Genomic DNA, 26,772 nt, shown 5'->3' on the forward strand with positions numbered 1-26,772 from the left:
AAGAATCAAACTGGTTGAATCTTCCAGGGAAGAAGGGTAAGCGCTGTGTTTGCCCTCCCAGGCCATTTTCTTTCACTTCCTCTGCTACTGTTTGCACAGAGTTGTCCTGATAATAGGAGAAAAGAGCCATGAGCATCTCACATGAGAGTTTACATCCTGCCTTCAGTCTTATGCTCCTTTAGATTGAGGAATGCTTGGACAGCGTGTTCATACTGAATGCCTGTTGGAAGTGTGCTGTTTATTGGTGGCCTGATGCCGTGTTTACTGAAGTCATTTCACATGTAGTGCTATAGATGTCTTTTTACCAATTTACATATTTCGACCTCTGAATTTTGATTGCAGCTAAAAGAGAAGATAAAAAGGAGAAACTGGATGACTGCTTCAGACAAGCCCTCTCTGTCATCAATACCTTGGTGAGGCTAACCCAGAGTCTTTAACCATTCCTCAGGGATGAATTTTGTTGGAGTTTTATCCCCACTCTCTGGTGACCAGGCCAAGCAGAAGCAAAACACAGTTTCCCAAAACTCTCAAGTAACTGAAGGATCTGTCTGCAAGCAGGTCCATTTGCCAGTAAACCTCAGACTGTTTCCCTCTGGCCAAATTACAGACATAGTCCTTAGCTTAGAACCTTTGTGGTGAGCAGTGAATTAGAACGTAGGGAGTCAGGTGTTTTTAAGGAATATTTCCATTCAACTAGGGTATTGAGATTATTCCATTCTCCAGATCAAAGATGTCTAGAACATCAGGATTGGACTTTCAGATCAGAGACGAATCTCCTGTGGACCAGTTGGATAGACACTGGAAGTTTTTATTTCTTGGCCTTCCTCTAACTAAACTCCATACCACCCTCTTAAGATAATCAGATGTGTCAGACCGTTGGTTTAATTTACAACTTTATTTGCATTAAATGCATTGCAATTCTTAGGACATACCCTAATGGATCAACTTGATCAGACTGAGAAACTCTCCAGTCTAAACACCCATCTAGGGAGTGCCTCGCAGAGCATCCTGGTCCCTTTATCTCCATTTAGAAGTTGTCTCTTAATTTGAATTATTTGGCAAGTGGCTAAAAGTATCTGTTCTTTATTGATTTTGATGGATTCAGTTTCAGAGAGTGACTTTTTCTGTCCTTGTTACCAAGCTCAAAGAGTCACTGTGTGTGTTTAGTTGCTCAGTCGTGTCTATTTGTGGCCCCCTGGACTGTAGCCTGCCAGGCTCCTCTGCCCATGGAATTTTCTAGGAAAGAAAATGGAGTGGGGTGCCATTTCCTACTCCAGGGGATCTTCCCAGCCCAGGGATCGAACCCATGTCTCTTGCATCTCTGCATTAGTAAGTGGATTCTTTACCATTAGCACCACCTGGGAAGCCCAAACTCAAGGAGAGGGATACCTTAACGTCACCCTCCTAAACACCAAATATGACTAAAACATTAAAAGTTTCCAAATTATAATCTCCCATGTTTATCAGTATAGATATTATATAGATATATATGTATATATACATCTCCATCCTTGAGAAAGAGCATGAGGATTTAGAGCTTTAGGATGATAAAAACACAGAACTTGCAAAAGGTACAGAACTCCAGGGGCAGATGGCAGGAGCAGTGGTGACAGTTCCCTGCACAGGCGTGGAAGGCCTGTCTGCTTCCGTGTCACAGCTGCGTCCCTCCACTTGCCTCCGCCTCTGCCCATCTCTCCTCTTCTGGGCCATCTTCTCCTGCTACTCCTCGGGGCTCTTCCCTCCGTCTCTGCCACCGAAGCTCTCACCTCCAGTTCCTCCGCTGCATAGTGGTCTGCCCCAAGCTCCCCTGTATCACTCATGGGTCTTTTACTCGCGCCCCCTTCCCTTCCCTGCTTCTTCTTCCTCTTCCAGGCCCACTGGCACAGCTCCCTTGATCTCCAGAGGATGGGACTGTGGCAAAAGACCAGCAAGGGGCCGAAAGCTGTGGCTGAAGCCAAACCCAGGCACTCTGCCCAAACGTCAACTGCTTCATCAGCTCAGACTTCTTGGACACTCTGGATAGCTTTCCTCTCTGGTATGCTGTCCTTCCTCCTTGGTACATACCTGCCCTTTGACATACCCTGTATTATTTATTTATGTATCTATTCATTCATTCATTTATGCTGCACTGTGTGGCATTGGGGATCTTTAATTTCCCAACCAAGGATCAAACCCTGCATTGGGAGTGTAGAGTCTTACCGCTAGACCACCAGGGACGTCCCCACCCTCTGTTATTTAATCAGAAACCTCCTAACTTGCACTTGGCTCCGTATCATCTCTCCAAACACATACTTTTCCATATTTTCATGTTCTTGTTCTTTCTTCACCTCTCTTCTCCATTCCTTCACTTTCCTACGGCTCTGCCAATCCATCCCCAGATAACAGCCAACCAGGCATGGTGGGTAGGAAAGCAAATCACAGTGACAACAGTTTGTTGAGCACCTACTATGGGCCAGATGCTGTACCAGGTACTGAGAACACAGCAGCGAACGAAACCCTGACCTTCAGGGAGAGCTGACACTATAGCGGAAGGAGCCAGACAAGAAATAAGATAAAGAATAGAATATCAAATGGTGATAATTGCCATAGGGAAAACTGAGGGCAGGAATTGGGCTGCGTATGGGCTGAGAGCTGTAAGTTTGGATAAGTTGTCTAGAGAAGGCCTCCCGAGAAGCTGGTATTTGAGTAAAGATCAGGAGATGAAGGAGCAGACATAAAGACACCTGGGGGAAGAGCAGTCCAGGCAGAGGAAGTGGCGAGTGCCAGGGTCCAAGGAGAGAGGTGAAAGAGGAGGGATGGTGTTAGCCCACCGGAAATGGAGGGGAGGGGTGTGGGGCACATAGCCTGTGGACCACTTCAAGTGAGGTAGGGGTAGCCACAGACCTATTTCCAGCTGAAGCCCCTTCGGCATGTTTTTGGTGTTTTTTGATTCTTTTCTTTTTCCTTTAAATGTGGACCATTTTAAAGTGTTTATTGAATTTGTTCAATATTACTTCTGCTTTATGTTTTGGTTTTTGGCCAGGAGACATGTGGGATCTTAGTTCCCTGACCAGGGATCAAACCTGCACCCCCTGCATTGGACGGTGAAGTCTCTTTCAGCTTGTTTTTGGAAAGTACTTTGAGGCCAAGGTGAAGAAAGCTGTAAAATAGGAAATACATTGAGGCAAAGGGAATTCATACCGAACCACGGTTTTTTTTCCCCTCAGTCCTATGGAAGCAGTGAGCCCTGTCCCCTTTCACCACCCTCCTTCTTTGGCAGCAGAAGAAAGAGGACAGCAGCCCTGTGGGCCTGGCCTCCGTCCCCGCCCTGCTCCAGCTCTTTGTCTGTGAGGCTGTGAGTGAATGGAGCCTTGCCTGCCACCTGCCTGTGACTTGCGGGCAGTCCCTCTGTGGAGGGACAGCCAGGGAGAGTGAAAGTTGATCAGTGGGTGGGAGGATAATTCATCTGACCTGTGCACAATCAGACTGGCCTCTGCAGTCTCTGCACAGAATCAAAGGCTCAGCTGGAATTTCAGTGCAAGGAGGGGAGTCAGAAAACGGGAACTGAGTTTCAGGGTGGGCTGTGGGAGGCAGCCTGACCATGGAAGAAGAGTAGGCATGGGCTTCTTCCCCTGCCTCCTGGACAGCAGCAGGCATGACCTCTAAGGACCCAGCTGTGTCCTCCAGCGAGTTCTGCAGCCACGGAGCTTCTGCAGTCACACGCGGCAGCCTCACTGCAGTGCGCGCTCCTCTCCCTTCCATGCACCACTTGCTCTGAGCTGCCTGGCCGCTTGGGGGTTGGGGAGTTGTCTTAGAACACCGGCTGCTGCCAGGGCTCAGGGCTGTGCTCAGTGTATCCGTGCCTGCCAGCCGTGTGTGTAGAGGGAGTGCAGACCCGCATCACCAGCCCTGAAAGAGGCTGTTTCCAGTTACTCAAAGGGTCCTCCCTGTGGTCCCTCCCCACTGTCTTTCATGCTGACTCAGGGGGTCCATGCTCCCAGGAGGGCTCAGGTGTTACCTGTCCCCACCCTGCATCCCTGGGCATAGAAGAGCAAGGTCAGTCCCTCTGGTTTCCTTTAGTTTCCTTTCGTTTTTTATCCATGAGGTTGTTTGATTCTCAGGACAGCATCATGGATCGGAGAGGCAAGCTACTGTTAACTCCTTTTTGGTGGAATTTGGCCAGTCTCCTGAGGGGTTGAAGCAGACTCTTTTGAACATCTGTTGAATGCTAGGGAGCCTCTCCCCACAAAACTAATATAGAAGGAAAACACTTCCAACTAGAGTACAGTTTGGGAAACATTCAGGGGCTCATGTACACACAGAAGCCCTGGCACATGAGCCCCACAAAGCAGTGGTTGAATCTCTGAGGACCTGTGCTGAGGGATGCTGGCCCTATTCTGTCCCCTGCCCTCAGAGTGCTGACAAGCAGCAAAGCCAGCTCCTCAGGTACAAACACCCTGGCTGCATCTGTCTGTCTGTGCATGCACATGTGTGTTACATATGTTTTATGAGTTATAATAGACTTAAAGTATATGTGACAAAGATATACTCACCTCCACTCCTACCCAAGGTTACCACTGATCAGCAGTTGGGTGTATATCCCCAGATCTTTCCTTCCTTTCACCCTTTTCCCAAATGAACACTCAAATGTACATTACTGCTTTCCAAAGGAAAAATGGAATTGTCACCATAAATACTGTCTTGTATATTTTTTTCCTAGTCACATATCTTGGAGACATTCTCAGTACTTACAGACTCTGCCCTGTGATGTGGTGTGTCTTCCATTGTATAGATGAGCCACAGCTGGTTTAAGCATTTGCCTCTTGATTGTCAGCTGAATTATCTCTAATTTCCAGTGCTTCTCAAACATAACTCTTTACATCTTGAAGTGTTTCTTTAAGTCCTAAGAGGTTGGAAGACCAGATTCAAAAGATACAAATGTTTTCAGTGTTTGTACCAAAATGTCTATTAACCCACTTGTGTTGATCATGTTCCTCCATCCTCAGCTGACATTGTGTTAAATAGCCATGCCACACAGGTTCAGTCACCACAGTGCAGTGTTAACACCATTCTCTAAAAAATACCAGCCCAAGGAGTCTTCAGAGAATGGAGTTTTCTGTGGATCAAAGCCACTAATGGGGCACAGCGACACTCTTTGCAGCTGTGCTCACCGGCAGCCATCTACGAGTACTCATCCTGGAGAGAGAGCCTGGGTCCCCACAGGTCTGTTCAGAACTGCTTGGACGAGGCTCTCCACTCTGATACTCAGTCCTCTGTGTTCAGGGTGTGCCTTCTCATGGGGTTAGAAGTGCCCCCTTGATAATGACCGTGGTTCCCAAAGCATGCTCAGGACCTAGAGTCTGACGGCACCTCAGAGTATCAGGTTCATCCTGTAAAACCCAGGCGAAATGATTGCTGAAGCTCCACATCACCTTAACACTGCTGCTGAGTCGCTGCAGTCATGTCCGACTCTGTGCGACCCCATAGACGGCAGCCCACCAGGCTCCCCCGTCCCTGGGATTCTCCAGGCAAGAACATTGGAGCGGGTTGCCATTTCCTAAGAGCTTATTATGCTCTTCTGTATACCTGACCTTTATTAATCCACTAAATCCTCACACTGGGCCTATGAGGGAGGTATTATTATTATCCCTGTTTTATAGATGGGAAAACTGAGACACATACAAGGCTAATTACTTGCTCCAGATTATGTAGTTAGTGAAAAGTAGCCAAACCAGTATTTGGACTCAGTCAGTCTGACTCCCAAGGCTGGGCTTTTAGCCACTGCTACCCAATAGACAGACACTATGTTTCCAAGTGGTAAAAAAACACACACACACTTTTTTTTTCTTTCCTTTTTAAATATTTATTTTATTTATTTGGCTGTGCTAGTCTTAGTTGCTGCTCTTGGATCTTCAGGCTCTGTTGCGGAATGTGAATCCTTACTTGCGGCATGTGGGATCTAGTTCGCTGTCCAGGGATTTAACCTGGGCCTCTTGCATTGGGAGCATGGAGATTTAGCCACTGGACCATCAGGGAAATCAAAAAAACTGTTTTTAATATCCGTGAGGATAAAGACAGTGGTTCCCTGTCTGTTCAGATGGAGCATGTGTTTCAAGGTAAACCTCAGGCCAGACTCCCTCCAGATAATGTCCTTGTACATCAAAACCCAACTTCAAACACCAAAACTTGTTACACATATTGTATTTGACCTTGTCCTTTGTTCAGCAGCCGGACATGAGATTTGCTCAAACCCCCTAGCCTGTCTGCTTCTGTACTTAGACAGCTTTTGTAAATTGCTCATTGAAGGACCTGTTCTTTCTGGGGTAGCTAAGGCAGTAGACCTTTGAGGCTGCAGAGCTGTGTGTAGGGGCATAGAAAATGTAGCAAGTCTTCCCATGAACTCGAATCAGAACCCAGAAATGTCTCCTTAAAGATTTGTTGTTTTTTGTTTGTTTTAACTTTTCACCTCCTATGAGCAGGGTTTCAGTTCTCAGATTTCAGTATCTCAGAATGATAACAATGGATGGTTTTAATTCTTGGGTATATCTTTCCTGCATATATACATTGATACCTCTATTCTATACCATTCCTGCAGAGAAAAGAAAATGAGACTGGAATTCATGGGTCTATTTTACAGAAGGGGAAAATAGGGTTCAGAGAGAAATTCTTAAAAATGGAAAGAGAAACGGAGAAATGAGTGCACTAGAGCAGAGAAGCTTCTGACATTATTCGCTAGTTTTTTGTTTGTTTGTTTGTTTTGCTCTGCTGGGTCTTAGTTGTGGCACACAGGATCTCAGTTCCCTGATCTGGATGGAACCCTGGGCCTGCTGCATTTGAAAGCGAGAAGTCTTAGCCACTAGACCCTGGGGAAGTCCCTGGTTCTCATAGGAACCAGGTAGCCAGCACCTAACTCCATCGCAGAGAGGCAGGGGCACCGAGGATGGAGCTGCTGTTAAGAGGAGCCGCTTTGGAGTTGCAGGAGCATCCTCTCTGTTTGGGGGACTGGGGACAGCTACTGGGCCTTTAAGTGGTTTATTAAATGATGTAAGATTTAATCTTCATTGTCTGCCTTAGAGCTAAAGCCTGCTTAGAACAGTGCCTGGGTGGGGCTTTTCAGAGGTACAGCCCTAGTCATCACACGCATAGGTAGCCAGGCGCTGGGGAGAACAAAGCTGCCTGCTCCAAGCTTTCAAGAGTCTCTAGAGCTTGAACAGGCTCCCCAACCCCTACCCCGCCCCAGCCCCCACATTCACACACACCTTTATTAGACCACACACCCACTTTCCGCACTTTAAAACCTATGGTGACCATATTAATCCTAGGGAAGGGCCTGCCTGAAATTAGGCTGTCTGTACTAAAAGATATGTGGTGCTGATGCTTCAGAGAGCTGGGCCTAGGGTGAGTCTCCACCCTCCCACCACCACTTCCCAGAGAAACTGTATCAGTGTTGTTCAGAGATTGCAAAGAACAAGGCTCCAGCATCTGCCTTATGGGAGTCTCTCTGGCCAGGGCCAGGACCATGTGAGAGAGAGTCCAAAGAGAGCAGCCCAGATCCACCACCCTAACCCATCCTTCAGGGAGGAAAAGCCCGTCATGCACAGAAGTCCTGTCATTTGTGAAACAAACTAATCCTGGTTGCTCTTTGGCAACTCTCTCCTCCCTGGCTTTGCCCTGGTTATCCTGGAAGAAGCAGGCAACACTTTTGCCAACAGAAAGGTTGTATCAACCCCATTCCTGGTAGATTCAGAGATCTGGGGACTGACATGCCTCGGTAGCCCCATCCACCTCTGTTTATCTCCTCAGCTCTCCCTGCTAATTTCTGCCTCAAATTAATGTCTTTTCTCCTTTTCCTTTTTACTTTGTGGCTCAGTAGTTCATTGGTTCATTGTTAAGTCTTTAAGGTCACTTCATTCAGACCAGTGTGGCCAGCAAGGTGGTGGGTAGACACTTGTCTGCTCTGGAGCTCAGACCCAGGACTGGCTGGATGGTTGCTGTCCTCCGGGTGCCAGAGATGTGCTTGCAAACCCATGTGAGGAGAATCCACGGGATGCGTGCTCAATGCTGGATGCATAAAGAATCTCCTAGGGAATTCAATAAAAATTCAAGCCTGGAGCTCACCCCCAGTGATTGTGACTAAATTGATCCGGGATAGGGTCCAGGCATTCATGTTTTTAAAAAACCTCCTGGAGTTTTAAAAGTCTAATGTGCAGTAGCCAGACGTGAGAACCGCTGCATTAGCTTATCTGGTGAGAAAAGGGTGGCAGGGGGCAGGAAGAGAGAAAGACACAGAGTGTGTGTGTTAGGGAGGTGTCCTAACAAAAAATATGAGTGTGGGACATATTTGGGGGGGTCTCTCCCCACAGAGGACTGATGGGAACTGCCTCCATCATTGGCTCTTCTCCAGTTGCTTTTATGGATGATGGAGCTTTGGACCTCCTCTGTGACAGTGACTAACTGTGTCTTTAATCAAGAAAGAGGACATGAAGCAGAAGTACCAGCACATTTAAGAACTGTAATTGACAATACTGTAACAAAGCCCAGGTTAATATAGAACGAGGTTATCTTAAGCAGTTTGTTCCCCTCCTGTTGATCCTTGATCCTGCAACTGGGGCTCTAGGCTGGGATTGGGTCCCGATCAGGTCTGGGAAAAGTGTGTGTGTGCTTGGGTAATGAACGAGTATGCGTATGTGTAGGTGTGGACATGCCCATGGGTATCAGCATGGCAGTCGGTGTACAGCACCCAGAAAAGACAGCCTCTCCCTGGGCAGGAATGCGATGCTGCTGCTATCATCATTCTTGGAAATATGTTTTTTTCAGGAAGAGCACCCTCTCAGGGTGCTCCTAGAGCCCACATTTAGAGTGCCTGCCTCTCTTCTCCAGGATCACCATGACCCTGGATGAGGGACTGAGTGGAGGTTGACACCAGCTGGGTTGTACCAGGCAAATCCTATGTCCTGGTTCAGGGTTGTGTTGCCAAGAGGAAAGAGTCTTTTTGGAATTTGCTCAGAATTGCTGGATGAGCAGGCCCAGATCTACATACTCCCTTCTTCCCCGCAAAAAATCTCTTGAACAGTACAAGGGATTTAAAGCAAATTACTGGAATTTTGGCGACCACTAATCCTATATGCTGGCCCTCCTAACTTCCCTGCTTTTCCATTAGACTGAGGTTGCCAGACCTTTTGAATGTGAACCCATATATGATGCTATATCCCACCCAGCACCAGTTTCTGTGAATTTACAATTTATATAATTTTATTTTATATTATTATTTTTATTCATTAATTTTTTGGATGTGCTGGGTCACCATTGTTGCAAGGGCTTTCTCTAGTTGCAGAGAGCGGGGGCTGCTCTCTGGTTACAGTGAGATGGCTTCTCGTTGCAATGGTTTCTCTTATTGCAGAGCATGGGCTCCAGGGCATGCAGGCTTCAGTCGTTGTGGCTCATGGGCTTAGTTGCTCCGAGGCATATGGAATCTTCCCAGACTAGGGATCAAACCTATGTCCCCTGCATTGGCAAGCAGATTCCTATCCACTGTACCATTAATAGAATATTTGGAGAGTACAGAGAAAAAGGCAAGGAGAAAAATTCATTGATCTACCACCCAAATCTGATATTAATATCTGAGTGAATTTCTCTCCTGCCTTTTGATTCATAGGATTCAAAAGAAAACAGCAACATTAAATGCAGTCATTCATACATGGTGACTTTTGTATCCTGCCTTTTCATTTAACATTGCATTATAAGTATTTTTTGCATATTCCTACATTCTCTTCCTGAACATTATATTTAGTGGCTGCATAATCTTCCACCAAGAAGGTAGATTATGCTTTAAAATCGCCTTCTGGATTTTTTCCTTCATTCACCTGGGGGAGGGAGAGGAAGGAAAGATGGCCAGGAAGAGCTTTTCCTGTTCAGGATTCCAAGAAAAGCATCTCCAAGTCTGGCTTGATACTTGGTTATCGTTCTTGTGTGCCCTTCTAATCCTGACCTTCAAGCCAGCATAAAAGAACCTGGCCCCTTAGTAGGAGCTGGCAGCCCTGCCTCCAGTCGAGCAGAGGCCCCTTAACGTGAAATGAAAACGACCCTTCCATCCAAGGAGAGAAAGACTAGAGTTAAAATCTAACCACTGTAACTGCAGGACAGAGAAGTCCTTAAGCCTCCTTCTTCAAACATAGCACCTAGAAATGGTACTGATTACAGACTACTTGTCGGTAAGAGGGGAGAGCTATGAAAGGATAACTTTGTTTGCTGGTAGCTGCCTGGCTGCTGTCAAGGCACACACCTTCCACTCTGAATTATGTATTAACTAGTATTGCAGATTCAGAGAAGGCAATGGCACCCCACTCCAGTTCTCTTGCCTGGAAAATCCCATGGACGGAGGAGCCTGGGGTCGCGAAGAGTTGGACACGACTGAGGGACTTCACTTTCACTTTTCACTTTCATGCACTGGAGAAGGAAATGGCAACCCACTCCAGTGTTCTTGCTTGGAGAATCCCAGGGTTGGCAGAGCCTGGTGGGCTGTCGTCTATGGGGTTGCACGGAGTTGGACAGGATTGAAGTGACTTAGCAGCAGCAGTATTGCAGATTAAGCTGCCTTGAGGAGAAAGCCCTATTTAGTCACCTGGGAGACATAGCCCGCTGCTCTTTGGGAGCCAGTTTAAATTTCACCTTCATTAGCTTTGAGTGGTTTTGATTGTGGTCAGCCCAGAGGAAGTTGATCGGATGAAGCCTGGAGAGATTGGAGGAGACCTCGTGGCTTGGTTGCCATCCTCCATTCTGCTTTGCTTTGCTAGAAGCTGTGAGCTGGATGCCAGGGTGGAGCACTGAAGCATGAGGTCAGAGGGCACAGGGGAGCTGTGGAGATAGAACATCCCTTTGCCCCTCCTCTGCCAGTGACTCAGAAGGCAACCAGTGGAGCAGAGCAGCACCTGGCAGGGCTATCCCACAGCTTCAAGCATGAGTGATGACAACAGGGATCGAACAGCGGGCTCCTATTGGCACAGGTACTTGAATATTTCATGGGTTTGGATTTGAAAATTAGTTGAAAGGTGAGATATTTATTGGTAGTAGTGTCAGATTCAGTCACCTCAGACCCTCCAGAGTTTTGAGAATGGCCTCTTCAGCCCTCCAGACTCTAGAAGTCTCTTTCCCTTGGTTACTCCACCCCCTGTAGTCTCACTTGTGCCTGGTAGTTGACACTGCCAGCCCTCACCTCCACTTCCTGGAGGCAGCACCAACAATTCACACAACAGCCCTTTCTCACCCCTTTGTTGTGATGTATCTGCCTCCTAGGGCTTCCCAGGTAGTGCTAGAGGTAAAGAACCCACCTGCCAGTGCTGGAGACTTGAGAGACTGTTTAGATTCCTGAGTTGGGAGGATCCCTTCTGCCTCCTAACAGGTCTCCTACCCAAATCCTAGTCTTTGCCCCAAAGTACCAAACAAGACATAACCTCATACTGCTTTGCTCTGACATCTTCAGTAGGTCTCTGCTACCTACTGGATAAAACCCAGACCATTCTGTCACCCAAGGCCCTCTGGAATCCATCCCCAGCTCCCTCCTCTGCAGGTAGACTGTATCAGGTGCTTTCTGCATGGCAGGCAGCGATGCAGGTTCTTCAGTGTAAATTTCTTATTTCATCCTGACTGGTCTTTGCTGGACTTCGAACATACCTCACGCGTTCCTCTGCTGCTGCTGCTAAGTCGCTTCAGTCGTGTCTGACTCTCTGCGACCCCATGGACTGAAGCCTACCAGGCTCCTCCGTCCATGGGATTTTCCAGGCAAGAATACTGGAGTGGGTTGCCACTGCCTTCTCTGGACGCATTCCTCTACCTGCTCTCTTTTAGAATGTTTGTCTGGCTGCATCAGGTATTAGTTTGTGGCATGCCAGATCTTCTTTGTGGCTCACTGGCTTCTCTAGTTGCTATGCACAGGCTCGGTAGCTGTGCTGCCATGAGGGTTTAGTTGCCTTGTACCACCACATGGGATCCTGGGCTTCCCTGGTGGCTCAGACAGTAAAGAATTCCCCTGCAATATGGGAGACCTGGGTTCGATCCCTGGGCTGGGAAGATCCCCTGGAGGAGGGCATGGCAACCCACTCCAGTATTCTTGCCTGGAGAATCCCCACGGACAGAGGAATCTGGCAGGCTACAGTCCATGGGATCACAAAGAGTCAGACACGACTGAGTGACTTAGCACAGATATGGTATCCTTGTTCCCCAGCCAGGGATGGAACCCATGTCCCCTGCTTTGGAAGGCCAATGGATTCTTAACCACCAGGGAAGTTCCTCCTCTCTATACTCTTAGTGTAAATGATGCCTTCTGTCTAGAATGCTCCTGCCGCTTTTCGTGAAACTCTGCCCAGCCCATACCCACTTAGAGATCTCTTTCCTGAAAAAACTTCAAATTCTTCTAACTGGAGTCTCTCAGCAACATTTAATTATAAACTTTCTTCTATGGTAACTTAAGTTTTCAAGTGTATTTGTCTTCAAAATGGATAATCATTTAGACAGCAGAGACCAGCCTGAGACTTTGCAGTGCCAAAGCATCCTCCTTGGCTCATAGCAGGTCATACATGAATGTTGAAATACACCATGAACCTTCTGCCACAGAACTGAATAGGAGGCTTACCCTCTGGAACCTGGGTAATAGCCAGTTCAGCACCCTCTGAAATCATGCTTTTAAGTAATTGGGTATGGAATTATTCCTATTTCTAAATCCCCAGTGGTAAGCAGAGATAAATGTGAGCTTTGTTGTATTAGCCCCTTAAATATTCCCCAACCCACCTCCCCCTGAAGAGTCAGACTAATACAAATAGGGCCCAGCAAAGTGGATGTTAATTACAGGCAAATTCTGCCTGGCCACAAGGGTAAAGCTCTCCTAACTGCCTGATCACACTAGGTCACCTGGCCCTGAAGACCAAAAAAGAGAATTTCCCCAGGGGAAGCCGTTTAGGGGGCCAAGCCAGTGGATATGGGCAGAGTGTTTACTGTTCTCATAATGGTGCCCTGGGCCTGCTGTTTATTTCGGAGGTTTTAATTGACTAGTGAGGTGGTGCTATACCAGCTCACCACCTATAAACCTCCCTGGAACCAGCTGAGTGAGTTAGGCACTAAGCCTGTGGGACAAATTTGGAGTCTTGGAAATTAACTAGGCATGAGATGATCCCAGAGCAGACCCAGGAAACTTGCACCCAGAGTCATGCTGCTGTGTTGCTGAGGGCAGAAGGGATCTTTCCAAACTGGCTGATCTGTTCCTTAATCGTCAGGTCACTTGCAAGCAGCCAGTTGGCCGGATCTGACTCAGACACATTTGGCCTGACCTGTGGAGTGTTTTTTAACGTTTGAATTAGTAGCTAACACTTCAATAGGAGAAGACTTCACGTAAGAATCTGAATTTCTGGTTTCTTCTAACAATAGAGCACCTGGCCACGCTGGGCCGTCGCTCTCAAAGGGACATCCCCTTTAAATGGGACATTCACTTCCCACCAAACTGATCACTCATTTTTTGTTGCTGCCCAGCCTCTGCTTGTTTCCCCTGTTCTAAAAAATTGTAGATTGCAGTGGGAGGTAGAATTAGATAGCTCTTCCAGTCTAGCAGCTCCAGGCTCTGTAATGCAGAGGCTTACGCTCTCCCTATAGAGGGTACACCTCTGGGTGTAGAGGCAGTAGTTAGAGCTCAGGGAGTCTGTAATGCAATTGAGATAAGGCATTTTTCATGAATACTGAACTTCCTGCCACCAAGTATCACACCCTGGAGGGTAGGTATGTAGAATCCAGACCATTGGCAAGCAGATGCCATTCTCTGGTTGAAGTTGGCTGGAGTTAACCTTTACTGAGCACTTACTCTCAGCCGGTCTTTTCAATCTTTATGACAGTCCTGTCAAGTAGATAATCAGTCCCATCTCTGGGATGAAGACACTGAGGTTAGTGCCACATGGCTAGTGACAGAACTTACTCCAAGGGCTTAACCAAGGTCTTCTCTCTCCACTTAAGCTTCAGTAGCTGTGGTGCATAGGCTTAATTGCTCCTTGGAAGATCCCCTTGTGGGATCTTCCCGGATCAGGGATCAAACCTGTGTCCCCTACATTGGCAGCCAGATTCTTAACCACTGGACCATTAGGGAAGTCCCTGAACATTTGTTATAAAAAACACACAAAAAAGGAATGTTTAAACTAGCATATTAGTGATGATTTTCTCAAGCAAGAGTCCAAAATGACTTGGTTTATATACTGCAAGATGGGAGTGGGTGGAGATGTGTCAAGGGTCTGTTTACCTGGGGGACTGAGGGGTGAGCTCTGTGGCCCAGTGTTAGTCATGGTGAGCCCCTCAGACTTCTGAGAGGAGCAACTTGCAGACTGCAACTCACATTCCTATAAATTTTCATAGCAATTGACCCAGGGGTATCCAGGAGATATGTAAATTTTTTACTAATCTTCAATTATAATACATCCAAGATTTTCCAAGATTTAGAAACCATTGTGTTCAGCTGACTGTAAACTTCCTTCCTTGAATGCTAAGAACTCCCCATCTCTGCCCAACTCTGCCCCACCCTACCTCACCTCACCAGGTCTAGCGTCAGCTTTGGGGAACTTGGAAACCTCTGGTGATAAGGTCAGTTGGGAATTTACGAAGTCATGGGTGTCGGAGGAAAAGGTGTAAAAAAGGGGAGGAGGAACTGGTTTTTGCTCTAGGACACAGGGAACTTTTAAGGTTCTTTCAAAACCGTTGCAGCTCTTGAAAGCCTTAAAGTCATCAGCGCCCCACTGCGGAATTGCGGAATTCAGAGCTTGTCACAATTGTTAACACCCTCTTTGACCAGTTTTTTTTTTTTTAATTTAACGAGTATTGTCTTCTGAGCCTTTTTTACCCCCAGCAGGAAGGTTCTGCTGTTTTGGCTTTAGGGGGTGTTCTACACAAAGCGCAGCTCCTTCGCGTGCAGCAGTCGAGGGATTTCTACCTGCTTGCTCGCTTTGCAGGGTGAGTAGGGTTCGAGGCTTAGAAGACGGGGCGCGGGGCAAAGGGCAAGTGAGAGTCACAATTTTGGAAGCCCCTATGGGTTATACTGAAGTTAACTGCGCTTCAGTTTCCAGGTTGAGCACAATGACCACATCTTCCCTAGGCAGTTGGGCCCGGGCCGAGCGCGGAGGAACTCGGCTTTTGGCTTCGGTTGGGAAACCCAGTTTCGGAGTGTGCGGAGACTGCGAGTCTTTCCGAACAGGAGGAGGCGCATCCACTCGGGACCCTGCGTCCCACCGCGCGCCGGCCGCGTGGGGCTTCCCCCGGCCGAGCCGGGAAGGGGATGCTCCCTCGCAGCCCTCAGGGGAGCCCTCCCACTCTTCCCAACTTTCCCGGCCCCAGGGCCGGAGGAGGGCGCTTCTCCCGGCGGGGGCGCGCTGGGTACTTAAAGGCTGCTCGGCGGGGCCAGCGCTCGTCAGTCGGAGCGCGCGGCAGCAGCGGCGCACCGTGGAGCGAGGCGCGGCGGCGAGGAGCGGGAGGAGGGGCATGGAGCCGCCGCGGGCCTGCTGAGCACAGGAGCGCGGGCAGCCGGCGGCACGGTGAGCGCGGGCCTGGCCAGCCGGCCAGCCCTCTTAGAAGGGCGGGCTGCCCGAGGGACCCGGGCGCGCCGGGCTCCAGGGTGGCGCTTGCTGAGCCCTGCGGACCCCGCCGGCTCCCCCAGCCGTGTGGGTGCTGCGTGCAGCGACGCGAGGCGGGCTGAGGGCTGCGGCATCTCCAGGCTTCCCGGCGGTGGTTCCTGTAGCCCTCTCCCCACTGACCCCTCCTCCCTTTCTTCATCCTCTCCTTCTCCAGCCTCTCCTCCCTTCCTCCCTTGCAGCTCCTGTTTTGTGAATGGATTAGGAGGTGGACGACGGTGAGGGGCACCAGGCTGGCTGGAGTCTCGCTGCCCCAGGCCCGCCTGGGTGTTCGCACCTGTCCAGGCACCAAGATGCTCGGTGCCCCGGTTACTGCGGGTCAGGCCGGCCGTGGCCGCAAGTACCTGCGGCCTGGGCTCCCCTTCCCTTGCGGGCTCGGAGAGGCTGGGAGGGCGGCCGGGCGTAAAGGAAAGAGCCCCTGCCCCGCGCACAAGTTTCCGTCCCGCCGCGTATGGGCCCCGCAGCAGGGCACACCTGTCAGCTGGAGAGGCTACAGACTGGGCAGCCCCGCGTAGTGTCGGGAGTAGATTGGCGGCGTTCGTCTTTGGCTGGAGGTTTTCTCTTTCCCACGTCTCTCGGGGTAGGGGGAGGGCTTAGGGAGCGTCCCCAGTCTCTCGCCCTTCAAGCCGTGTGCGCATTAACCTACAGGGGCCGAGCTCTCCTGGATCTCCTCTGAGCAAAGGGGGTGGAGGGGGACAAGAGGCTCCTCTCGCCGGCTTGAGGGGTGACACGGTCCCCTGTCTCGGCAGGGCCACTTGAGGCGGAGCTGGCACCAGATCCTGATTGCACATGAGGTACCTGGCTGCGGGACCTTCTCGGGGCCTCTGTGGTATAGGGGTGCCAGGATAAAGCCTTTAGTTCCTGAGCAGGGAAGGAGGGGTCCTGCCCGGGAAAGGAGGGGGCCGGCGACACTGAGGATGCCGCCTTTGTCTGCAGGCACACTTTGCCAAGGTAGCGCCCGTCCCCCCTCCCCCCAGGAGGTGAGTGGGGCCTGGTCCGACTGATTCGTTTCTTCCCGGCTGGGTCGTGGGAAACGGGCACGTGGGTGTGGCCGGCACCGTCTTCGTTGGAAAGCCAGGGTCTGGCGGGGGTGAGAAGCATGGCCAGTGCCTTCCGGGCTGCGTTAACCTGGTGGGCACCGCCTCTGGCACTGCACCGAGGCGGGGCGCCAGCGCCGGGCAGGTTGCTGGGTTGGCCTCGGCGCCCCCTGCTCTTTACCAGCGCGCAGGCAGGCAGCAGTGCCCGCAGCGCCCCCGTGGCATATCAGCTCTAGAGGGGGGTGGGGGCGCTCCTGGGTGGTGGATGCAGGGCCTAGGGACCCGTGCACTACTAGCGCGTGCGAGGCTCCCCCGGGGGGTGTGGGGCGGGGGCGACAAGGACGGCTGGGAATCCTGCAGAGAAAGCACCAGGCAGGCTCCCCGGGACAGCGGGGCAGAGCGCCCGGAGGCCGAGCTTCCCGGAGAGTTAAGGCTGCCAACAGCACTTTCCGGACCGAAGCTGCTGGAATGCTGCTGAGGCCTGAGTCTCCGGTTGATTTAGGCACCGACTGCGTGTTCCATGCCCCTCCTGTGTGAGAGGTGGCAGGGGAACCAGCTTCCTAGCAAGAAAGTATGTTTGTGTTGAGGTGGCAGTCAGGAGTCAGTTTGAGTGAGACCTAGACTTGGAGCAAGCTTGGAAGTGAGACCCCTTTGTCTGTAAAGGGTGGGCGGTGGTGGTAACAGAATTCTCCAGATCAGGCCGGTGGCAAGGAGAGGAGATGGGGAGAGGGTCTCAGGGAGCTGTCCTAATCAGCCTTCCCCCAACCCCTCCCCTCCCCCACTCAGTCCTTCAGGGCTACTAACCAGTATAATGGTTTACCTGGGACCTATGGAACAAGAAACCATTGGAATCCCTCCCCGGGGAGTTGCTAAGTCCCAGAGAATTTGGGCAAGATCAGGCAGCCAGGGCGATAGTAGGGCTGTGTCTCCAGCACAAGGCTTCAAGTACCAAGTGCTAGACTTGGCTCACTAAAACACAGCTCTTTTCAGATGGGCAGATGCTGGAAGTCCCGAGTTTTCCTAACAAAACCTGCCAGCATTTCCTGGAGTAGTGGGGCAGGGGTACGTGGACAGAGATTCCATGTGGCACTAGGACCAAGTGGATGGGGCTTCCTGGAAGGCGCCCGTCCCGGGCTGCTGGGCTGCTGCAGTGGCAGCTGCAGTTCCCCCTGGTGCCCCAGTGCTGGGCTTCCAGGAGGGCTGTCCACACCCCAGCTCTCATTTCATTTTCTTTGCCTTGTCTGCTTTTCCTGGTTACTTTCCCTTTCTTTGCTGCCTCTCAAGTCAAAGAGAAAAAGGTGAGAAAGCAGAGGACATTGGTAAACTTTCTCTTACAGATTTAGTTGTTTTGAGAAAGGGAAGCTGCTTCCTCCTTTCTTCCCTCAGGCACGTCTCTATGTTTCCTGCTCTTTCTCATCTTTCCCTTCCCTACTTTCTTCATGGTGTGACCCCCTGGTGGGTATAGGGCATAAAGGCTGCCTACCTACCCTGGCCTCTCCACTTCCTCCCTCTTCTTGGCTTTTCAGATGCTCAGAGCTTCCTCTGGCCTCAGGCTCACCCCTACTGAAGCTTATCTGTGAGAGCTTTGGGTCAGGTAGATCCCAGTTCTGCCACCAGCTAGGTCTCTCTCAGATCTCTCTGGGTTGGGTTTAGCTACTGATAATAAATGCTGCTTTGAGTGCTTTATGTATATAACCCATTTAATCCTCAAAGATGTTAGGAGGTTAGTGCTGCAACACACATTTTACAGATGAATAAACTAAGGGGTAGAACAGGCACACAGTAAGTGGCAGAGCTGAGGATTTTTGCCTGGAGAATCCCATGGACAGAGGGGCCTGTCCTCTGCTACTAAACTACTACTACTACTGGTCTGGCTTTCGAGTCTCCAGTCTTAGTCATGCTCAGTAAATGGTGATGGTTGTTATTAGTGGATCATTTCCCCAGTTCAAGGCCAGGTCCAGAGACCATGCCCCCATGGCCATTGACCAGAGAAGCTGCCTCCCGCTGACCCACTTCTCCCACCTTCTCCCACCAGATGCCGGTGCAGCTGACAACAGCCCTGCGCGTGGTGGGCACCAGTCTGTTCGCCTTGGCAGTGCTGGGTGGGATCCTGGCAGCTTATGTAACAGGCTACCAGTTCATCCACACAGAAAAACACTACCTGTCCTTTGGGCTGTACGGTGCCATCCTGGGCCTGCACCTGCTCATCCAGAGCCTGTTTGCCTTCCTGGAGCACCGGCGCATGCGACGGGCAGGCCGGACCCTGAAGCTGCCCTCCCCACTGCAGCGCTCGGTGGCACTCTGCATCGCTGCGTACCAGGAGGACCCCGACTACCTGCGCAAGTGCCTGCGCTCAGCCCAGCGCATCGCCTTCCCCGACCTCAAAGTGGTCCTGGTGGTGGACGGCAATCGCCAGGAGGATGCCTACATGCTGGACATCTTCCATGAGGTGCTTGGTGGCACCGAGCAAGCTGGCTTCTTCGTGTGGCGCAGCAACTTCCATGAGGCGGGTGAGGGTGAGACGGAGGCCAGCCTGCAGGAGGGCATGGACCGCGTTCGGGACGTGGTGCGGGCCAGCACCTTCTCGTGCATCATGCAGAAGTGGGGAGGCAAGCGAGAGGTCATGTACACGGCCTTCAAGGCCCTTGGTGATTCAGTGGATTACATCCAGGTGAGGGTGCCTCCCTAGGTGTGTGTGGATGTGTGGATGTGTCCAGCCAGCCAGGTATATCTCCTGGGGAATTTTAGGTCCAGTCTAGGTGCCTTGTGTCGTGTACTTTCCTCCCCTACACTTCAGAAGGCAGTAAACACAGTAATTTTCAACAGCTGTCCTGGGGTCAAGAAGACCTAGGTGGGAATCTTGGATCTGCGGGTACTTAGCTATGTGAATCTGGGCAGGTCTCTGGACTCTGGGCAGGTCTGTGGATTGGTATCCCCAGAGTGGCAAACAAGTATACAGCATTTACTTTATACCAGACCCTGTTACAGGTACTTCATGTGTTTTAGTTCTTTTAATCTTCATAATATTCCTAGGGGATAGGTACCATGCTTATTTCTGCTTACAGAAACTGAGCCTGAAGTGCAGTTGCCTAACTTGCCTAATGTCACACAGCAGTAGTGAGCAGAGCCAGGAGTTGAGCCCAGGTCGTTTGTCCTTGTGCAATACTGCCTCACCATTGGCAGCATGGGGATGAGCCTCGTCATAAAGTGTGGGGAAGAGCCAAAAAGAATCATGCTCCAAAGCACTCAGACAGTTTTAGTTATGGGTTGATGAAAAGTCTCACTCTTTCTGGTGTCAAGTTCTTGTCTGTGAGGCGGAGGGACACAGGTGCGAGTCACCCCCCAGCTCAGTGCTGCAGCCATCTTGGCAGGGCCAGGACCCCAACAGACCCTGCCTCGCTTCCAGCTGAAGCAGGCATTGACACCTCCTTGGAAATTTTATTATGTTGACAAGGTAACACGGCTCCAGTTTTCATATAACAAAACCTAGAGAAAACTGATCAAAGATTATGCATCTCAGTACCAAGTAGAAACTGACACCCAGGACCCAGATTTGTGGTCCAGCATCTGTTCCCCCTTCTCTGTTCCTGCCCTTCTCCACATATGCCCATCGCTTGAATGAATAGCAGCTGCTGTGGTCGCCCACCTACGTACCAGCACAGTCTTGCTGACAGCATGTTGTGTACTCCAATATTTAAATTTTCTATACGGTACCCACCTAAAATTAGCTTGCTGCATATTTTTTTGTCTTGGCTGTTTGGAAAGTTGCACCCTCACATAAGAGTTGGTACACCTGCCTCTTCCTGCCTTCCTAGGCCCAAGGGCCTCCTCAGCGCCAGAGAGGGAGGGCTGTGAGACAGGTCTTGATTCTGCCGTCTGTCTAGGGTCAAGGGGCCTTTGAGACTTGCCTGTGGACTCAGACGACTTAGAAAAAGCCCTTGAGCCCTGGCACAGGCTCAAGCCATAGTGACTGCTGTCTATTCCCTCGAAGCACAGGATCCCCTCAACCCTGCCCTCCCACACCTATTCCTTCCAGTGTGTTCTGGTGGGTCGGCACATGGGTTCACTGCCTGGGGCAGCCCTGGGCCTGCCTGTCAGTGAACACTCTGGATTTCAGTCTGTCTTCACGAGCCCGCTTAAGTTGTCTTTCCCCCTTCAGGAGATAACCCTGCTTCAGCCAGTGGGCAAGCCCAGGCAGCCGAGAGCGCTAGCCTTTCCTAACCTTGCTCAGTTGGAAAGACCTCCCTGGGGTGAAGGAAGTGCCGCAGTGTGAGGAATGAGAGAGTCAGGGCTGGAGTAGCTGTGTGACCAGCAGCGCTGGGAAGCTTGGCCTGTAAGCTGAGGAAGTTCTGGGAGTGTGGCCTGAGGCTCCTGCGACCTTCCTAGTCTGGGCCAGTACTGTAAGGATGTCAGTGGGGAGGCAGGTCAGAGTGGCTGCGATGACTCTACCTGGTTCCCCTCAGCCCTCCCTCCGCTGCTTGTCTGCAGTCATTGAATCTTCCAGTATGGAGAGAGAAAGCAGAGGGTTGGAGTGCAGCCCCCTTCCTGCAGGCAAGTGGGCTCTCTCAGCAACTTTAGTTAGAAGAATTCTAGGCTTTTGTAGACTCTGGGCTCATCTGTGGATAGTTTCTTGCTCTGTCAGGGGTCAGGAAGACGGTTCCCCTACCCATTGGCTATTTGGGATTTTCACACCATCTCAATCATTTTCTAAAATGTAAACAAGGAGTCAGGCAATAGGGAAAGTGTTTGTAGTACAGGTTCAACTATTAACAATAATGGGTCACCTAACAGAATCAAACCAGGAGTCTCCCATTGGAGGGGAGGGTGGGTGGGCAGGATTTGATCCAGGTTCTGAGTGGAGGAGCTGCTACCAGCTTCTAGGCCCATCCAGAGCTAGAATCTAGGTGAGAACAGCCCTTGGCTCTGCTGGACCCTAGTCTGGGAGACCTGGCCAACAGGGCACAAATGGCCTGGCAGCCACACTGGTGGGGCTATGACTGGGCTAGATACACCGTCCACTTGGGCTGGCTGTCTAAGAGACTGAAACAGGGCAGCGCCGTTCGTGATGATCCCGTGAGCAAGCTTTGGTGGTAGCCTCTGGCAGGAGCCATTTCTCAGCCTTCTGAGCAATGCCTGCTGGCCTTGCTCGAGCCACAGTGCCTGTCAGTCTGATTTCAGTGACATTTTCCTTTCTTCCCAAGGACCCTAGAGAAATATATTAAGACCACTTCTGAGGAGCCTGGCTCAATCAGGGCTAAAGATCTGTCCAGTACTAGACACTTCTCCCTTTCTGGGCCCACCACTGAAAGTCCCCCCTGTGTTCCTTTCTCAGCCAAGCAGTTATCAAGTCGGTACTTGAACTCTCCTGTTTCTTACTTCCCTCGGTAATTCATCTCACCCCTTCTGTTTGGCATAGATCTCTTTGTTAGTGGTTTGAAGTGTGTCTGGTGAAGGGGTTATGTCCCTCGGGCAGTGAGCCACTGGGGTGGGGTGGGTGGATGTATCTGTGTCAGAATGGACGGACAGCGCCTTCCTTCTGCAGGTGTGTGACTCTGACACTGTGCTGGATCCAGCCTGCACCATTGAGATGCTTCGAGTCCTGGAGGAGGACCCTCAAGTAGGAGGAGTCGGGGGAGATGTCCAAGTAAGAAGTAGCCAAGGATTCCTGGGGCTGGAGGGGCTGGATTCTTTCTGCTTCTTCATCTAATTGGATATACTAGGGAAGTGGGCATTTTGTTTTGGAGGGGGGTTTCCTCTTTGACAGTTTCATTGGTACCGAAGGGCTCATCTGCTACCCACCCACTTTCCTGCCTATTTCCACCAGGGGCAGGGGGGCAGAAAATTACTTGACTGGTATGTAGAGAGCCTGTACTGCTGGGAGGGGCACAGTGTTCTGAAATCATCCATCCTAGAGGGTGCTTCCTTTTTGGCCAGTGGTGCAGCAAGCACCTCCAAAGTTAGACCCCCTGAAAAACGCTTGCTGCTGGGGACGTTGCACTGAAGAGCTCTGTGTGGTATGGTATGAATAAAGGGCCAGATCTTCTTCCAAGGGAACTGCTGGCAACATACCATGTCTTCCCAAGAAGCTTTCCAACTGCAGAAAGGGTCAGGATCGGGGGCTGGGGTGTTACTTTGCTTCTTTCTCAAGCCCTTCTCTCAGCCACCACCACAGGCTGCCTCCTGAGACTGAAGGTGGCTTTGGCTGCTAGAGCAACTTCATTGGGACCGTCGGTGCATATGACATAGAGGAGAGGCGAGGCTGGTGCTGAGAAGAGTTGACTGGGTGTGGTTGCCTCCTCTCAGCCTCTGGTTTCCCATCTCTGAGAGAGCTGGGACTTGTGGCCAGGAACCAGAGCAAAGGGCTACGGATCTCAGAGTGTAGGGAGGCCTGCTGTTCTCTGGTGTCTGTCTCCTGGGGCTCTCATCCTCAGGCAAGGAGGCCCAGAATCTCTGGTTCCCTTGCAGATCCTCAACAAGTACGATTCATGGATCTCCTTCCTGAGCAGTGTGCGGTACTGGATGGCCTTCAACGTGGAGCGGGCTTGCCAGTCCTACTTTGGCTGTGTGCAGTGCATCAGCGGGCCCTTGGGCATGTACCGTAACAGCCTCCTTCAGCAATTCCTGGAGGACTGGTACCACCAGAAGTTTTTGGGCAGCAAGTGCAGCTTTGGGGATGACCGGCACCTCACCAACCGAGTCCTGAGTCTCGGCTACAGGACTAAGTATACAGCTCGTTCTAAATGCCTCACGGAGACCCCCACCAAGTACCTCCGGTGGCTCAACCAGCAGACTCGCTGGAGCAAGTCTTACTTCCGGGAGTGGCTCTACAACTCTCTGTGGTTCCACAAGCACCACCTCTGGATGACCTACGAGTCAGTGGTCACAGGTTTCTTCCCCTTCTTCCTCATTGCCACGGTCATACAGCTCTTCTACCGGGGCCGCATCTGGAACATTCTCCTCTTTCTGCTGACAGTGCAGCTAGTGGGCATTATCAAGGCCACCTACGCCTGCTTCCTGCGGGGCAACGCAGAGATGATCTTCATGTCACTCTACTCCCTTCTCTATATGTCCAGCCTCCTGCCAGCCAAGATCTTTGCCATTGCTACCATCAACAAGTCTGGCTGGGGCACCTCTGGCCGAAAAACCATCGTGGTGAACTTCATTGGCCTCATCCCTGTGTCCATCTGGGTGGCAGTCCTCCTTGGGGGGCTGGCCTACACAGCTTACTGCCAGGATCTGTTCAGTGAGACAGAGCTGGCCTTCCTGGTCTCTGGGGCCATCCTGTACGGCTGCTACTGGGTGGCCCTCCTCATGCTGTACCTGGCCATCATTGCCCGGCGATGTGGGAAGAAGCCAGAACAGTATAGCTTAGCTTTTGCTGAGGTGTGATGCAGCCCCCAAGCAGAGCGGGAAGAGTGCAATGGGTAAGGGAGGGAAGGGGAATGGAAAAGACAGGGTGGGAGGGAGAGGGAGTGCTGTTTTAGTTTCTTAATGGTCCAAAGTGCAAAGAATGGTGACTGTTGTATGGCCTGGGACAGCTCTGTTTCGAGCAGGCAAGTCCAGTGCAGCGGAGGAGAGGCAGAGGAGGCACACTATTTTCAGGCCGCTTGTCTGTTGCCTCCGCACATACAGGTGGCCTCTGGGCAAGATTCCATTTCCTCCCCTGAGATCCAGAGGGAACTCAGAAGTGTGCTAAAGCAAATAGTAAGTTCCATTCAGTGGCAACTTCTCACGGGTGAGTGAGCAACAAGGGCCCATGGGAGGGGGTTCTCTTAGTCCACCTGAACACAATCTGAGGTGGTGGGAGTACTTCTGAGTGATCTGGGCCAGCTAGTAACATGTCCCCACCTCAATCTAGTTATCAATGCAATAAGATTGTGCCTGAAATACAAGGCCCAGAAGCCTGATCTTTGGGCATCAGAAAACAGGGTCCGGGAATGGTGCTTTCTTATGTGAAGTACCTCATTCCGCATCTCAGCATCCCAAGGATGAGCCAGACTAGCAGGGAGTTAGCACTGTACTGTTTTTAAGTGTGTGCGTGCGTGTGTGTGTTAAAAAGGAAAGCTGGCCAGGAGGAACAAACATTGGTGGTGGTGGTGCTAAAAGCCATGGGTTACATGGAGGCTGGGAGCTGACTGTATTCTACCTGGAAATTGCCCAAACATCTATCTAGATTAGCTTGTCTGTGATCTCTTCTGAGAAGGTAAAATGTTTTGGTCATCTACCAAGAAGATTAAACCGTAACGTGATGAGAAAGGAAGTGAGGACTGAGGACTGTATACTCCTGAATTCCTCTCTCAAATTCAGCTCTGAGTCTAAGCCAGCCTCCTCACTTGGCTTCCCTTCACAGTGATAAGTCACCTCTCCCACCCTCCTCCTCACCGAGTTGTTTTTCAAGTGGCGAGTAAGACAGAGCGTAGGGCTCTCATTGGCCCCTCTGCAGTAGGCCAGCCTGCCATCAGCATATGGGGGGAAGCTATTAGGAGTCTCTGACCAAACTGGCTGCAGCCTGGAACTGCCTGGACAGGTTCCTTGGCAGCTGGACAGCACACATGACATTCAGGCTATAGTTCTTGACAATCACCTCTACTGGAAAGCTTTTCAGCATTCCCTACGTGAGTCCTCAGTCCAAGCTGGTCATCGTTGAGACTGTCCATTCTCCTCAGTGGCTTCTCCAGGGAATTCTTACAGCCAAGTTGTGGATAGTCACTACTGCACTTGCTTGCTCCTGTCCAGAAACCAAACAAGGGGATGGAACTGGTATCTAAATTCTAAGGTTCTTGTCTTCTCTCACGCCTCTTGAGGATATTTGATTTTCCTCTGCTTTTTTGGAGAGGGTGTGAGGGAAGGCCGTTTTCTACAGATTTGCAATGCACAAGACTGCTCTGAGCTCTTGGGTTTAAAACCTGGGATACTGACTAAGCCTTGGACTTAAGGGTTGCTTGCTCCAATGTGCTCTCTCTCCAAACGTCCACTCCAGAGGGCCTGCTGACCTGTCAGAACCAGCACCAAGGTGGAGAGTAGTTGAGGGGCAAGCCTCTAGTGTGCCCAGGTGCTGCCCACAAAAGAACTAGGTGCACTCTGAGCCAGACTGGCAAACCCTGGTGCTTCCCTTCGTTGCCCGCCAACTCGTGGGTTTTCCAGGTGCGCCAACACTGCTGCGTCGCATAGGCCTCCAGTTTCTAGAAGACTGTTGGTTGACATCAGGCCTAATCCAGAAGGCTAGGAAGAGGCAGCAGGCATTTGCTCAAGGCAGTTGTTCCAGGCTCTTCCGTGTTTTTGCTGGCCAAGAAGTAAACTATTTTGAGCACTACAATGGAGGAAATCCGGTCAGCCAACTGCAGAGCTCAGACTTCACTAAGGGCTTGTTTTTCTTCAGCTTTTACTTGAAGGTTAACGTGGGATGGACTCCCAGATGGAGAACTCTAGGCAGTCCTCCTCTCAGCTCTGCCTTGCACTTAAGAGATTATCAACTTTTCCCAGGTCGAGCAGGCAGGTACAAGTAAGTGGGCTCACAACGTTTGACCTCGACTGGTTTTTCTAAGTTATTTTGTACATTTTTCAGCAGCGAAACCAAACTGGGTCTTCAGCTTTATTCCCGTTTCTTGCAAGGGAAGAGCCTTTATACAATTGGACACATTTTGGTTTTTCCTCAATGAGAATTTTAACCCTCTTTTGTATTATTTCTACAATTTGTAAACATATTTATTTTTACTTTTTTTTTTTTTACTTTCTGGTGAAATTTTTTATACTGCACTTATTTGTCAAAATAAAGTATCTCACTTAAGGCTGCTATCTCTGAACTCCTCCTTCCCTCTTTGAACTAATGAAAGCTCTTTAATTCAGTTCCAACATGGGTATTTGAGGCAGAAATAGTTTTGTCAAGGTAATTCCAATGAACTCAGAAGCAGGTAAGTTGTCAAAGCTGCCTCTGGACCTGGGGAATTCCAGTAGGCCTGCTTAGTAACTGCACACCTGTGGTGGCTTAGTTTTTACTGTAGAGGATGCATAGGGTCTTTGGAGAAATTACTAAGCCAATGAGTTAGCCCTAGCTACCCAGTTAAGGCTAAAAACCAAAGCTTGCTTCCTCCTTAAATGAAAGTATA

The 26,772-nt window shown here is 50.5% G+C and overlaps 1 protein-coding gene across 4 annotated transcripts; it reads left to right on the forward strand.

Annotated features, from left to right (window-relative positions):
- Positions 14–26,453, forward strand: HAS3 (hyaluronan synthase 3). Of its 4 annotated transcripts, none has more exons than XM_018062201.1 (4): positions 14–413; positions 18,702–19,337; positions 22,209–22,310; positions 23,132–26,453. In XM_018062201.1, the coding sequence occupies exons 2-4, from the start codon at positions 18,702–18,704 to the stop codon at positions 24,053–24,055; spliced, it is 1,662 nt and encodes a 553-aa protein (XP_017917690.1). In that variant the 5' UTR covers positions 14–413; the 3' UTR covers positions 24,056–26,453. The 4 variants fall into 4 exon arrangements, with proteins under 4 accessions (XP_017917690.1, XP_017917689.1, XP_017917688.1 ...); XM_018062200.1 differs by lacking the exon at positions 14–413 and adding an exon at positions 14,317–14,955; XM_018062199.1 differs by lacking the exon at positions 14–413 and adding an exon at positions 15,402–15,533.

This window comes from Capra hircus, chromosome 18 (genome assembly GCF_001704415.2).
Source record: "Capra hircus breed San Clemente chromosome 18, ASM170441v1, whole genome shotgun sequence".
Classification (NCBI taxonomy): domain Eukaryota; kingdom Metazoa; phylum Chordata; class Mammalia; order Artiodactyla; family Bovidae; genus Capra; species Capra hircus.